Raw genomic sequence first — 15116 nt, forward strand, 5'->3', positions numbered from 1 at the left:
CTTAACTTTATGCCTGATACCCATTATCCTGATGTGAGATGCAACTAACTATAAAATATTTCTAACGTTGTATACATTGCTGTACCATGTATAGGTGACAGTACTTGAGAAAGCAAAGCAAATCCCTATACCTCACCAAAGAAACATTATTATAATAAAACAGTAATAACCCTGAATATTTGGGTTTGTGATGATCGGGAGATAGAGTTTCCCAATTTTGGTTGGATGTATTCCTGGAGGTTTCAGCACATGACATAATCTTTAATTAAAGATTAATCTTTAATTCCTAGACTCCAGGGCAATGCTGGAGGGATGGCAACCCTACTGGGAGAACCACATGGTGAATTGCCTGCTGGGCGCAAAGATTGGGGACCTCTCAAGACATCTAGACAGACTTGTGTAGTGCTGGGGAGGAGCTGGTGGTTGTGATACAAGTAGGTATCAATACTTAGGGAAAGGTAGGAGAGAGGTTCTAAAGGCCAAATTTAGGCTGCTAGGCAAGAGATGAGAGTTCAGGACCTCCATGGTAGCATTCTCTGAAATGCTTCCAGTTCCACATGCAGGGCCAGTTAGACAGGCAGAACATTCAATGCATGGATGAGATGATGGGGTTGGGAGGAGGGATTTAAGTTTATTAGGAACGAGGAACCATTTGGGAGATTAGAGAGGCTACAAAAACAGAAAATCCAGTAATATGGGACTTCAACTATTGCCATATTGACTGACTGGGTATATATCGCCTCCAGATGGGATGCAGAGATAAAATAGAATACCATTTTAAAAAAGTCTCCAGAGGCAATCCTTAAAATTACAGGCCGGTAAGCCTAACTTCAGTAGCAGGCAAATTGGTTAAAACAATAGCAAAGAACAGAATTATCAGAGACAGAGATGAATACGGTATGTTGGGGAACAGTCAACATAGCTCTTGTAAAGGGAAATCATGCCTCACCAATCTATTGGAATGCTTTGAGGGAATCAACAAGCATATGAATAAGAGTAACCTAGTGGATATAGTGTACTTTCTGAAAGTCTTTGACAAGGTCTCTCACCAAAGGCTCTTAAGCAAACTAAGCAGTAATGGGATAAGAGGAAAAGTGCTCTCATGGATCAGTAACTGGATAAAAGACAGGAAACAAAGGGTAGGAATAAATGTTCAGTTTTCATCATGGAAGGAGGTAAATGGAGTGACTCCCAAGGTTTAGTATTGGGACCTGAGTTGTTCACAATATTCATAAATGATCTGGAAAAAGGGGTGAACAGTGAGGCAGCAAGTTTGGACATGATACAAAAGACAGTTAAGTCCAAAGCTGACTGAGGAGAGTTGCAAAGAGTTCTCACAAAACTGGGCAACAAAACGGCAGATGAAATTCAGTATTGAGAAATGCAAAGTGTAATGCACATTGTATAGTTGAGATTATTTTTTCCAAAATGATAGGGTCTACATTAGCTGTTACCATTCAAGAAAGAGATCTTGGAGTCATTATGGATAGTTCTCTTAATGATCAGCAGTGGTCAAAAAGGCTAACAGTATGTAAGAAATTATTAGGAAAGGGATTGATAATAATAAAAGATAAATCCATGGTGAGTCCACACCTGGAATACTGCTTGCAGTTCTGATCTCCCTATCTCCAAAAATATATTAGAATGGAAAAAGCACAGAGAAGGGCAACAAAAAATGATTAGGTGCATGGAACAGCTTCCATATGAGGAGAGATTTAAAAAGAGTGGGTCTGTTTATCTTAGAAAAGAGGTGACTGAAGGGGATATGACAGATTGATAAAGTCATGAGTTGTATGGAGAAAGTGAATAGGGAAGTGTTCACATAACATAAGAACCAGGGGTCACCCAATGAAATTAAAAGACAGCAGGTATAAAACAAACAGAAGGAAGTACTTCTTCCCATAACACAAAGTCAACCTCTGGAACTTGTTGCCAGTGGAATGTTGTGAAGGCCAAAAGTATGACTGGGTTCAAAAAAGAACGAGATAAGTTCATGGAGGATAGGTTCCATCAGTGGCTCAATAATTGCCCTGTACTGTTCATTCCTTCTGAAGCCACTGACTGGCCACTGTTGAAAGACAAGATACTGGGCTAGAAGGACCACTGATCTATGGGCAGCAAAAAAAAATTTAACAATTTAAAAAACAAACAAACAAAAAACTTCCTCCCTTTTGCCCTCAAATATCTTTTGGGAGATAGTTTCACAAATTTGTCCAGTGAAATATCTGTAAAGGAGTATGGTTCTTCTTTGACTGATTGCACATGTCCATTCTACTTCAAGTGTGCGCATGCCCAGCGCACTAGTGTCAGAAATTTTTCCCTCCGATGTACCCATCACTATCTTTTTTTTTTTTTTTTTTTTTTTTTCTCGTGCTGCTGTGCAACGGTATAAAAGGTGGAGCCAACCCATCTCCATTCTTTTTATCGCCTGTGACCATTGTCGGAGTGTTTTACCTTGTTGTTGTAGGTATTTCCCTTTTTCTTAGTGTTTTGTTGTTTTATAGTCTTAGTTTAATTTTCTACTATTAGGTTTCCTTTTTTAGTAGTTTACTTAGTATAACTGGTTCCCTCTGGATTGGGTTCTGATGCCCAGGGCTAGGGCATGCCTCAGTCCCCAGGTTTCAAACTTTGCGATGCATGCAAGAAACCAGTGCCAGTCAGCGACCACACTCTGGGTGCCTGAAGTGCATAGGAGAAGCTCATGTTAGGGACAGGTACCAAATCTGCAGGGACTTTAAGCCAGAACTAAAAAAACCCATGGAGGTCAAACTAAGCATCTTAGGGAGACAGCTTTGTTCCCACCCTTGGAGTCTTCCTGCTCGGGGCACCAAGTGTCTCTGCTTTGGTTAGGAGCACTCCCACTGTGATGGGAGAGTCTCAGTGCCAATCTCCTTCTCCAGTACCTAAGAAGCAGCATTGGAGGACTGCATCTGGAGACCTGTAATCCCAGGTAAGCAAAGTCCCCGTCCAGTGATCAAACTGGGAAGAAGGGGAGAATGGTATCTGCACCACAGAGTGCTTCAGCACCCAGCACACTCTATCCTCAGCAGCAAGAGTCTCCCGATGCCATCAATGCCCAAGGTATATGCCATGGCACACAGTCGTCTGAGTCTCTTGGTGCTGGTTTCACTGGGAATCCAGCAGACATCTTGACCATTACCGATGGACAACGTCACGGATTTGCTGGCTACTAGTGTTCAGTACCCAATATCATTGGTATTCTGTGGACACTCTGGTACCCCCTCATATGCAGCCCATCTATGATTTCCCCAATGCTGTCCTCTAAGGACTCCTGGACCACTCTCTGACACCAAGAGACACCTCTCTTCCCTGGCCAGATAAGTTAGAAGTGGGATCTTGCATGTCATGGCTGCATCACACAAGCCTTCGATCTCCTCTAAGAAGTTCTCACCTTTGGTATCCAGCAGAGCCTCCCTGTTGGCTGGCTAGTAGGGAGCCATTATTGGGAAGAAATTGGGCTCCAGTGCCATATCAGTGGCTGTATTGGAACTCGTGGGTTTTCTTGCTGTCTCCAAATCCCTTCCATACCCTCCCGCCTCTACATTCTCCGGTAGACATTGTGAACCTGCATTGCAAGAACTTCAGGAAGCCACTCCTAGTGCCAAGCCCAGTACTGAATATGGGGAACCTGCCTCAGTGAGTCTCCATTTGGAGGGATTGGGCAAATCACCTCAACTAGTGTTGGATTCCTCCTCCTCGTTGTCTGAGTAGTATCTTGTGTTTCCTCACTTGCCCCAGACAATTATTGGGCACACCAGGACCTCTTACAGAGGGTGGCTTCCTCACTAAATATTCAAGTGGAAATAGGTCAGGGGAGCTCATGCAGATTGATTGATATCTTGGGATCTGTGGACCTTCTTGAGTAGTGCTCCCAATAAATGAGGCTGTTCTGGAACCCACTGCAGTATATTATGGCAACCACCATCTTCCCTGCCTCCTAAAGCCTTAAGTGGACTGATTGGAGGTATGTCCCCTTGCAGGGGTTTAAACAGTCGTGTATGTCGTCCCCCCCAAGGCAAACCTACAGCAAGACCAGCTGCCTAGACTCATCCCTTCAATAGAGCCTGCAGTGACTCATCACTAAGGTTATGTCTACGCTACTGCAACTCCAGCTACGTGAATAACATAGCTGGAGTCGACGTACCTTAGGTTGAATTACCACGGGGGGTCGACGGGAAAACCTCTCCCATCAACTTACCTTACTCTTCTTGCTGGGGGTAGAGTACAGGGGTTGGTTAGAGAGCGATCTGCTGTCGATTTGGCGGGTCTTCACTAGTCTCGCTAAATTGGCTGCCGGTGGATCGATCTCCGAGCACTGATCCTGGCTGTAGTGTAGACCTGCCCTCAGGCATGCTGCAGCAGCTCAGCTTCACTGACTCATCCCATAAGCAGAGCCTGCACTGACTCAGCCCTCAGGTATGCTGAAGCAGCTTATCCCTGAGCAGAGCCTGAATGGCGCAGTCCCACAGTTTGGGGACCATTGGGATAGAGGGTAGCTCCACCCTTTGGTACCACTGTGTAACAGTAGGAGGCAGCAGAGGGGGCATGCGCTGACCTGATGGGTTCAGCTGAGGGAAAAATCTCTAACACTAATGCACTGGGCATGTGCGCATCTGAAGTAGAGTGGATATGTGCAGCATATTTTGAAGAAGAACAATTACAGAGCAGGTTAGTAACTGTTTTTCTATATGAGTGAATCAGAAGTGTGTTTTTTAACCTTCATGTTTTCCTTTTTCCTCGTTTTATGGCTTCCTGGTAGGGGAAAGATATGTGCCTGGAGTGAGTAGTGTGACAAAAGAAGAAATTACCGTGAGAGAAATTATTCATCTGCTCTGCATTGAACCAATGGCTCACAGTGCTATTGCCAAATCTTTGCCTGAGAATGTGAGTCTTTCTCTCCCTCCCTCCCCCGCTTTCTTCCCTCTTCTTTCTCTTTTCTGCTCCCTGTTTCTTTAGATGAAAGTGTTTTTTTTACTTTTTCTTTTGGTGGAAACCACAGATTTTGGATTTAGAGTTACAGTGAAATATGACTACATTTCAGTAAGACGAGTATTTTCCCCCTTGTTAAAGGTAAATGCATGGTGCTCTTCAAGGGAAATTTAACAGTCCACAGTTACTCGTGTGTCTGTGTCCTTCAGACTGGCAGCCTGCAACCAAGAACATCCTAGAACCAGCCATTGTCCTAGTACAATATACACATTCATAGTATGGTTCTAATCTGAAACACTACTGAAGGAGGATTGTGTTTTGGTACTCAGGGAGCAGAACTATTGAGTTTATTCTGAGTCATAGCTACTAACTTCAATGACATGCATTTTTTAAATGATTTCTTCTGTTGGAGCTGCAGAGCTAGTGTAGCTGAAGGAGGGGGAGCCAAACTCTATTCCATCTTGTGCATCAACAGTATTATTTACTAAGTTCTAATCAGTTATTCTTGTGCAAATCCACTGAAAACAATTGCACAGGTGTAGTTGAAAGTATAGTTTTGTCCTTCTGATAAAGAACAAGATGGAAAGAATTCATTTTAACTGTCATAGCCCAGACTGATTTTATAGGGCTGGCAGTTAGGAGAGAAAACCCTCATTTTTGCTTTCAAACTGAGTATATTATGAAAATTATTGTAAACCCTAAACGTAGAATCCACGAATGCCATTTTTAGAGACTAACCTTTCAGAATTAAAAACTGTGTGGCCTGCCCTCCCTTAATAGTAAGGTGAAAAATTGCTCTTTGGATGGGGCACACCTCTGATACAAGTAATGTCTGATGGTAGTTCAGTGAGCAAAGGACTCTTGCTGTTCTCTCTTGGACATCCTTTTACATTTCCCATTCCAGGGGTGGGCGTACTTATTATTTTACTCATCACCAAATTTGTAATTTGAATTCTGAATTTTGGATGAACATTGACAAAAAAACGTTAGTCCACAGGTTAAATATGGAATTGATCTGGCTGGCTCTTCATACTTTACCATGCAAACTGTCAGTGGGTTTTTGTTGCATTAATAATGGTGTGTTTCACAAGTGATCGATTTGAGGTGATTTTATTAGAGTAGATACAGGCTGGTATAGATTCTGATACTTAGAGGATAGTCTTGCATGTTCTAGATTATTCTAATATCCTAATATTCTAGATTGTAACCTAATACTGTAGTAAATATGTGTATGTAAAAATGTGCTCTGTGTTTAAATGTTTTAACAGGAAAACAATGAAACTGGCTTGGAGAAAGTAATAAACAAAGTGGCCGTATTCAAGTAAGCTCTTAATACTATTTTATAGATGACATGCAGGTGAAGGGATGAGAGCTCCCAAGGGACGATACGTCTACACTGCAATAAAAAAAAATCCACAGCACTGAGTCTCAGAACCTGGGTCAATTGACTTGGGCTTGTGAGGCTTATGCTGCGGAGCTACAATTTGCAGGGTAAACACTCGGGTTGGAGCCCAGGCTCTGAGACCTACCCCATTCTCAGGGTTTCAGAGTCTGGGCTCTGGCCCAAGCCCCAATGTCTACTCTGCAGTTTTTAGCCCCATGAGCCGGAGTCAGCTGACCTGAGCCAGCTGCGACCATGCTGCTTGTCTCTTATTGCAGTGTAGACGTACCCTTAGACTGTTGGTCATGCTACACAAACTCCTCTCCTGTTTTGTAAGCTTGAAATATATTTGCTTTCATTTGTGCATAGAAAAATAAGTGTAAAATAGGGATATGGAAGGCCTGGGGTTTTTTCAAATTGTTTGAGAACTCTTGGGACTCCTGGAGTCCCACATACTAATGGAGATTTTTAAAAACTCTCTTTTGTAGTAGCTGGCCACCATACTGCTACCTGCCCTTTTTACCTTTTGAAAATCTCCCCAGTGTTTGGTTTAGACTGCTCTTTACTTGTTTACTTGCTTTTCTGCCAGAAAACTGTTGGCTACCAGCTGTAGGTAGAAAAGATCCTTTTCATAGGCAGCCAAGGAAACTATCGCTCTTGTACTTTGACATCTGAATTGGTTTTGGTCAGTTATGATTCTGTCAAAAAAACAAAAACCACCACACAACACAAACTTCCAATTCAATTGCTGTAGTCTCCCTTACTTTGAATTGCTTGTGGCTTGCTCCGTTTACATTTAACCAAAGGGAACCTTAGATATAGCTAGGATTTTTGTTCTGAGGGTAGGATGGGGGTTAAAAGAAGAGAACATTGTGTATTTCACTAGGAAGCATTTCATTGTTTCTTAGATTATTGCCTAGTTTGAAAAAGAACTGCAGATTATTCAGTGAGGTATCATGCAGGCCAGATGCCTGAAATTCTAGGAGAAAGTCTTAATTAATTCATCTGTGAATAATCTCCTGGTGCCATGTGTCAGAGACACTCCTGCAATGGGCAGGATCCATAGGAAAGTGTATTTCTGGTAATGAAAAGCTGGTAACTGAATTCCATCTGCAATTTGTAATGTAATGAAGTTGCCATTCTTGTTTAAATATGCAGAGCCAGGTCCCATTGTGTTCCATTTCATGCTTAACATTTCCTTAGGAAGTAATTGCATTACTTGCAACTTATGCTGGTGGAATAGTAGTCATGACTGGACTACAGGTATTGAAGGGTATGTGCTGTTTAGGAAAGACAGAAATAAAGGTAAAAGTGGTGGAGTAGCATTGTATATCAATGATGAGGTAGAATGTAAAGAAATAAGAAGCGATGCAATGGATAAGACAGAGTCCGTCTGGGCAAAAATTACATTGGGGAAGAGAACTAGTAAAGCCTCTCCTACGATAGTGCTTGGGGTGTGCTATAGACCTCCGGGATCTAATTTGGAAATGGATAGAGCCCTTTTTAATGTTTTTAATAAAGTAAATACTAATGGAAACTGCATGATCATGGGTTTCAGAGTAGCAGCCGTGTTAGTCTGTATTCGCAAAAAGAAAAGGAGTACTTGCCAAGTAAGTAAGCAGATGACTTTCAAAAATTAAGGAAATTAGTTAGGGAAGTGGATTGGACTGAAGAATTTATGGATCTAAAGGTAGAGGAAGCCTGGGATTACTTTAAATCAAAGCTGCAGAAGCTATCGGAAGCCTGTATTCCAAGAAAGGGGAAAAAATTCATAGGCAGGAGTTGTAGACCAAGCTGGATGAGCAAGCATCTTAGAGAGGTGATTAAGAAGAAGCAGAAAGCATAGAGGGAGTGGAAGATGGGAGGGATCAGCAAGGAAAGCTACCTTATTGAGGTCAGAACATGTAGGGATAAAGTGAGACAGGCTAAAAGTCGAGTAGAGTTGGACCTTGCAAAGGGAATTGAAACCAATAATAAAAGGTTCTATAGCCATATAAATAAGAAGAAAACTAGGAAAGAAGAAGTGGGACCGCTAAACACTGAGGATGGAGTGGGGGTTAAAGATAATTTAGGCATAGCCCAATATCTAAACAAATACTTTGCCTCAGTCTTTAATAAGGCTAAAGAGGATCTTGGGGATAATGGTAGCATGACAAATGGGAATGAGGATATGGAGGTAGATATTTACCATATCTGAAGTAGAAGCGAAACTCAAACAGCTTAATGGGACTAAATCGGGGGGCCCAGATAATCTTCATCCAAGAATATTAAAGGAATTGGCACCTGAAATTGCAAGCCCATTAGCAAGAATTTTTAATGAATCTGTAAACTCGGGAGTTGTACCGAATGATTGGAGAATTGCTAATATAGTTTCTATTTTTAAGAAAGGGAAAAAAAGTGATCCGGGTAACTACAGGCCAGTTAGTTTGACATCTGTAGTATGCAAGGTCCTGGAAAAAATTCTGAAGGAGAAATTAGTTAAGGACATTGAAGTCAATGGTAAATGGGACAAAATACAACATGGTTTTACAAAAGGTAGATCGTGCCAAACCCATTTGATCTCCTTTTTTGAAAAAGTAACAGATTTTTTTAGATAAAGGAAATGCAGTGGATCTAATTTACCTAGATTTCAGTAAGGCGTTTGATACTGTGCCACATGGGGAATTATTAGTTAAATTGGAGAAGATGGGGATCAAAATGAACATCAAAAGGTGGATAAGGAATTGGTTAAAGGGGAGACTACAACGGGTCCTACTGAAAGGCGAACTGTCAGGCTGGAGGGAGGTTACCATGGAGTTCCTCAGGGATCAGTTTTGGGACCAATCTTATTTAATCTTTTTATTACTGACCTTGGCACAAAAAGTGGGAGTGTGCTAATAAAGTTTGCAGATGATACAAAGCTGGGAGGTATTGCCAATTCAGAGAAGGATCGGGATATTCTACAGGAAGATCTGGATGACCTTGTAAACTGAAGTAATAGTAATAGGATGAAATTTAATAGTGAGAAGTGTAAGGTTATGCATTTAGTAAGCTGGGGACGCATCAATTCGAAGTAACGGAAGAGGAGAAGGACCCTGGAGTATTGGTTGATCATAGGATGACTATGAGCTGCCAATGTGATATGGCTGTGAAAAAAGCTAATGCGCTTTTGGGATGCATCAGGAGAGGTATTTCCAGTAGGGATAAGGAGGTTTTAGTACCATTATGCAAGGCACTGGTGAGACCTCACCTAGAATACTGTGTGCAGTTCTGGTCTCCCATGTTTAAAAAGGATGAATTCAAACTGGAACAGGTACAGAGAAGGGCTACTAGGATGATCCAAGGAATGGAAAACTTGACTTATGAAAGGAGACTTAAGGAGCTTGGCTTGTTTAGCCTAACTAAAAGAAGGTTGAGGGGAGATATGATTGCTCTCTATAAATATATCAGAGGGATAAATACAGGAGAGGGAGAGAAATTATTTAAGCTCAGCACCAATGTGGACACAAGAACAAATGGGTATAAACTGGCCACCAGGAAGTTTAGACTTGAAATTAGACGAAGGTTTCTAACCATCAGAGGAGTGAAGTTTTGGAATAGTCTTCCAAGGGAAGCAGTGGGGGCAAAAGATCTATCTGGTTTTAAGATTCTACTCGATAAGTTTGTGGAGGAGATGGTATGATGGGATAATGTGATTTTGGTAATTAATTGATCTTTAAATATTCAGGGTAAATAGCCCTAATCCCCTCAGATTGGATATTAGATGAATGGGATCTGAGTTACCCAGGAAAGAATTTTCTGTAGTATCTGGCTGGCGAATCTTGCCCATATGCTCAGGGTTTAGCTGATCGCCATATTTGCGGTCGGGAAGGAATTTTCCTCCAGGGCAGATTGGAAGAGTCCCTGGAGGTTTTTCACCTTCCTCTGTAGCATGGGACACGGGTCACTTGAAGGAGGATTCTGTGCTCCTTGAAGTCTTTAAACCACGATTTGAGGATTTCAATAGCTGTGACATAGATGAGAGGTTTATCGCAGGAGTGGGTGTGAGAGATTCTGTGGCCTGCGTTATGCAGGAGGTCGGACTAGATGATCAGAATGGTCCCTTCTGACCTTAGTATCTATGAATCTATGCTATAAATAAGCACTGAGGATTATTGTTAATCCACGTACTATAAATGTTTTTTAGGAAACCGGGTGTGTCAGGCCATGGAGTTTATGAATTGAAGGATGAATGCATGAAAGAGTTCAATATGTTCTTTTATCACTATACCAAGACCCAGCACAGCAAGGTAGGCAATGTGAAGGGAAGAGGAGAGCACACACTTTTTCTCGGCCTAAACAAACCTGGTAAACTGAAGGTAGGGATATAATGGAATCTCAAGATGGTAGAGTGCTTAATAATATATCTCTGATTTATTTCTTTTAATGTATTCTACTTAACCCTCAAACCATACTCATAAGGAAGCTAACTTTTGTTTTTTTTGACAGAGGAGACAGCGAAGACGTTTTTCATGTGACAAAAACTGTTCTTTAATTAAGCTGTAAAAAGCTACTACCAATCTTCTAGTAAAACATTATTCAAATTCACAAACACAACTCTACTAATACACAAAGATAATCTTGATAATCAGAGCTCCTGTGCAGCACAAGAAAATATCAATGTTGGGGTTTTCGTGTATGTGTAGCTTTTTAAAAACAAACAAACAAAAAAAAACCCCAATACTAATGCATCCTGTGAGTTCAGGACATTTAGGCTGGGAATTTTGATAGGCGCCGAAAGCATTTAGGTTCCTGTCTCCCACTAAAATTCAGGGAGAGTTGAGTGCTTAACTCGCTTGGAACCCTTTGAAAACTCCAGCCTAAATTTTCAGCCTTTTAACAACAGGTGACAAGCAATGTAGATTAATAAAAGCACTATCAGATTGCATACTGGAGACAGACTCCATCTAGAGAACAAATTATAGAAAGTGTAGTGAAGACACAATGGGACAGCTCCTCTGCCAGTTTAAATACATGGAGCTATGATAACTTACACCAGCCAAGGATCTACCCCAATGCATTTTAAGAGCAGTACCTGTGAGGTTTTTCCTTCCACACCTCCACATTACAGGTATTTTTTTTTTCCTCTGCTTCTGCTATGAAGTTTAAAATCTCCATTTACTCTCTTCATGTTTAAGTTCAGCTAAACCTTTAGTTGCACATTATAGCTTTCTTTTGTGTATGGCAGTAAAAGGAATTAGATCTCTTTGGGATGCCAGATATCTCATAAGACTGTTAAGCTCTAGTAAAAAAATATTCGTTTTTAAAAAAATAAGATGCCAGGTCAAAAAAGACAAAATACTAGCTCACCGAAACAGGAGAAGAAGCATAATTTGGTGCTAAATAAATGTGCATAGTTCCACAGTGCATTTAAAAGATTTAAAAAAATAAAAAATTTATCTTGTCCTGAGCCAGAGGTCTTCAGAGTATGGGGCGTGCTTCGCTAGGTGGGTGTGGAGGACTGTCTGTGGGATGTGGCGGGGAGGGAGCGAGCGAGCGTGCTCCACCCAGCCCCTCCCCCCCCAGCTGTGCTCCAGTCCCACTCCCAGCTGCATCCCTAGCTCCTGGCCCCAGCCTTGGTGTGTCTCTGCTCCCAGCCCCGCACAAGCCCCCAGCAGCCGCAGCTTTGTTCCCGGCTCGGGGCCAAGACTGGGAGCAAGGCCAGGAGTGGAGCCACATCTGGCTGCAGGCCCAGCTGCCAGCTCCCACTTCAGCCTGGCTGTGGCTCTGCCCCAGCCTCAGTCCCGCTCTTAGCCCCACCCCAAGCTGCAGCCCGAAACTCAGCCCCCTTACCCCTGTCCACCCTCCCACCCCGAGCTGCGGCCCCACTCCCAGCCCTGGCTCCAGGGGTGGGGGGACATGGACAGAGGTAAGGGAGGGCAGGTGACCCTCAAAAGTTTGGGGACCGCTGGTCTGGAAAAAGTGAAGTAATTGCGTTGCTCATTTGTAGTATAATACGAGTCAAAGTAGATCTTTACAAATCATTTATAAATTTTTTTCTATCTTTTAGGCTTCCCTGGATGAGCAGTATTGTATCAAAGTTTAAAAAAAAAAATCAAACTAATATAAATTTGCAAAATATATTAAATATGGTTACCCATAAAGATATCTTCAAATTTTTTTCCCCCTTCTTTCAGATGTGCAGATCAAAAGAAATACTAACATATTTTTTTACATTCTTGTAATAGGGGAGAGTTTAAATGCATAGGCTCTTTTTTGAAAGAATTGACTTCCTCATAGATGTTTACAAGAGAATTGTTGAATTTGTAGTTGTATTAATGGATAGGTACTATACCTAAACTTCAAGGGAATAATTGTAGTTTTCCACACGCTGTTATAAAATGTACTAAGAAAAGTTAAGCTTATCCCTACTATAGGTTTACTGTCATGTTTGCACTGGCTTTATTATCTAGGCCCGCAACTTGTTTTCATATGCTGATGTATTATACAGTGTGAGTGGAGTGTCAAAGTAAATCTCAGTGGATCCTCCGACGTTTACTAGTCTAGTGTCCCTGATGGTTTCACTAAAGAATCCTCCTTTGCTGTTGGTACAATAACTTAGGCCAACTTCCTTACAGGCTGAACATACACAGAAGAAGAGAAGAAAACAAGAAAACAGAGATGAAGGTAAAAAGTTGGACTGGATGATAGAGCAAGCGCTATGGTTTGGTGTACCAGTCTCCTTTGTGCTTATAAAATAAAAATTTTGGTATGTGGCTCAGGGACTGACAATGGGATAGAAATTGTATTGAATCCAGGGTCACAGGTTGGAAATAGATCTAGGTCTTTAGTGACCAGAACTTGTTACCACCAGACATCTTTTTGGTGATTATTATTTTTATTATTATTTTTTAACAATTGGGAGGGCTGTCAATTTAGTTTTTAGTGGACAGATGTCCACAAATTCAACCCACCATCAAAACAGTCACACTTGTTGACAATCTAGAGAGACCAAGGGGACTAAAGTAATTTTTCTCCTTTTTATAGGTGGTTCTTCTGGGATAGGGTTGGTGGGATAGTGCTGTGCCTGTTCTATGGATGACTTCATTTTAAACTATCTTAAACCTGATATCTTTCACAATTAAAACTCACTTTAAAAGTCAAACTCCATGTATCAGAAACTTAGAGATAAGACTATAATGTTTCAGTTGTAACAGAACTATTATCCCCTCTTTCCCTAACCTCCCTTTTTAATTCCACAATCGCCATTCAAACCTCTCACTCACTCACTTGGTAGCAGTGTACCTGTTGTCTCGACTTCCTGCTCACAATCTGGTAGGAAATATTAGGCAGTTATTAATATGCCTGCATGTGACTTCTTTTCTAGCACTGCCACCTCCTCCCCCTCCTGAATTCAGCCCAGCGTTCAGCAATGTGGTGAAAATTCTGAACTGTGATATCATGATGTATATCCTCAGGACTATCCTTCAAAGGGCACTACAACTGGAGACCCACTTATGGACTGAAGCTATGATCCAGATGGTATGGATTGCATTAGTATTTTCCTCCTTAATTTGGGTTAACTATTGATGCTAAAACACACTCTTGTGCGTTTATATGTAAACACACAGCACACTCCAGTAAACTGTAATCTTGCATATCTCTTGAACGTTAGCATAACGTAGTAGACTTGATTTCAGAGTAGCAGCCATGTTAGTCTGTATCCGCAAAAAGAAAAGGAGTACTTGTGGCACCATAGAGACTAACAAATTTATTTGAGCAGAAGCTTTCGTGAGCTACAGCTCACTTCATTGGAGCATGCAGTGGAAAATACAGTGGGGAGATTTATATACACAGAGAAAAAACACAAGAACAAATCCGCACAGACACACCCCTGGAACCCTGACCAGCGATATTCTGTCTGCTACCCAAGATCCACAAACCTGGAAATCCTGGATGCCCCATCATCTCGGGCATTGGCACCCTGACAGCAGGATTGTCTGACTACGTAGACTCGCTCCTCAGGCCCTATGTCACCAGCACTCCCAGCTATCTTCGAGACACCACTGACTTCCTGAGGAAACTACAATCCATAGGTGATCTTCCTGAAAACACCATCCTAGCCACTATGTATGTAGAAGCCCTCTACACCAACATTCCACACAAAGATGGACTACAAGCCGTCAGGAACAGTATCCCTGATAATGTCACGGCAAACCTGGTGGCTGAACTTTGTGACTTTGTCCTCACCCATAACTATTTCACATTTGGGGACAATGTATACCTTCAAATCAGCACTGCTATGGGTACCCGCATGGCCCCACAGTATGCCAACATTTTTATGGCGGATTTAGAACAACGCTTCCTCAGCTCTCGTCCCCTTACGCCCCTACTCTACTTGTGCTACATTGATGACATCTTCATCATCTGGACCCATGGAAAAGAAGCCCTTGAGGAATTCCACCATGATTTCAACAATTTCCATCCCACCATCAACCTCAGCCTGGACCAGTTCACACAAGGGATCCACTTCCTGGACACTACGGTGCTAATAAGCGATGGTCACATAAACACCACCCTATACCGGAAACCTACTGACCGCTATGCCTACCTACATGCCTCCAGCTGTCATCCAGATCACACCACACGATCCATTGTCTACAGCCAAGCTCTACGATATAACCGCATTTGCTCCAACCCCTCAGACAGAGACAAACACCTACAAGATCTCTATCATGCATTCCTACAACTACAATACCCACCTGCTGAAGTGAAGAAACAGATTGACAGAGCCAGAAGAGTACCCAGAAGTCACCTACTACAGGAC

The 15116-nt window shown here is 42.0% G+C and overlaps 1 protein-coding gene across 6 annotated transcripts in view; it reads left to right on the forward strand.

The window, feature by feature from the left end:
* UBR1 (ubiquitin protein ligase E3 component n-recognin 1) overlaps positions 1 to 15116 on the forward strand; it is a 158709-nt gene that overhangs the window by 62066 nt on the left and 81527 nt on the right. For all 6 annotated transcript variants that reach the window (XR_006282337.1, XR_006282338.1, XM_038407956.2 and 3 more), the window contains exons 21-25: positions 4781 to 4905; positions 6219 to 6271; positions 10497 to 10599; positions 12928 to 12976; positions 13677 to 13831. Coding sequence is in view for 4 of the 6 variants with exons in the window: in XM_038407956.2 (XP_038263884.1) it covers positions 4781 to 4905; positions 6219 to 6271; positions 10497 to 10599; positions 12928 to 12976; positions 13677 to 13831 (485 nt within the window). In the remaining 2 variants the exon portion in view is untranslated. The remainder of the gene's footprint in view (positions 1 to 4780; positions 4906 to 6218; positions 6272 to 10496; positions 10600 to 12927; positions 12977 to 13676; positions 13832 to 15116) is intronic.

Source organism: Dermochelys coriacea, chromosome 6, assembly GCF_009764565.3.
Source record: "Dermochelys coriacea isolate rDerCor1 chromosome 6, rDerCor1.pri.v4, whole genome shotgun sequence".
Taxonomy (NCBI): domain Eukaryota; kingdom Metazoa; phylum Chordata; order Testudines; family Dermochelyidae; genus Dermochelys; species Dermochelys coriacea.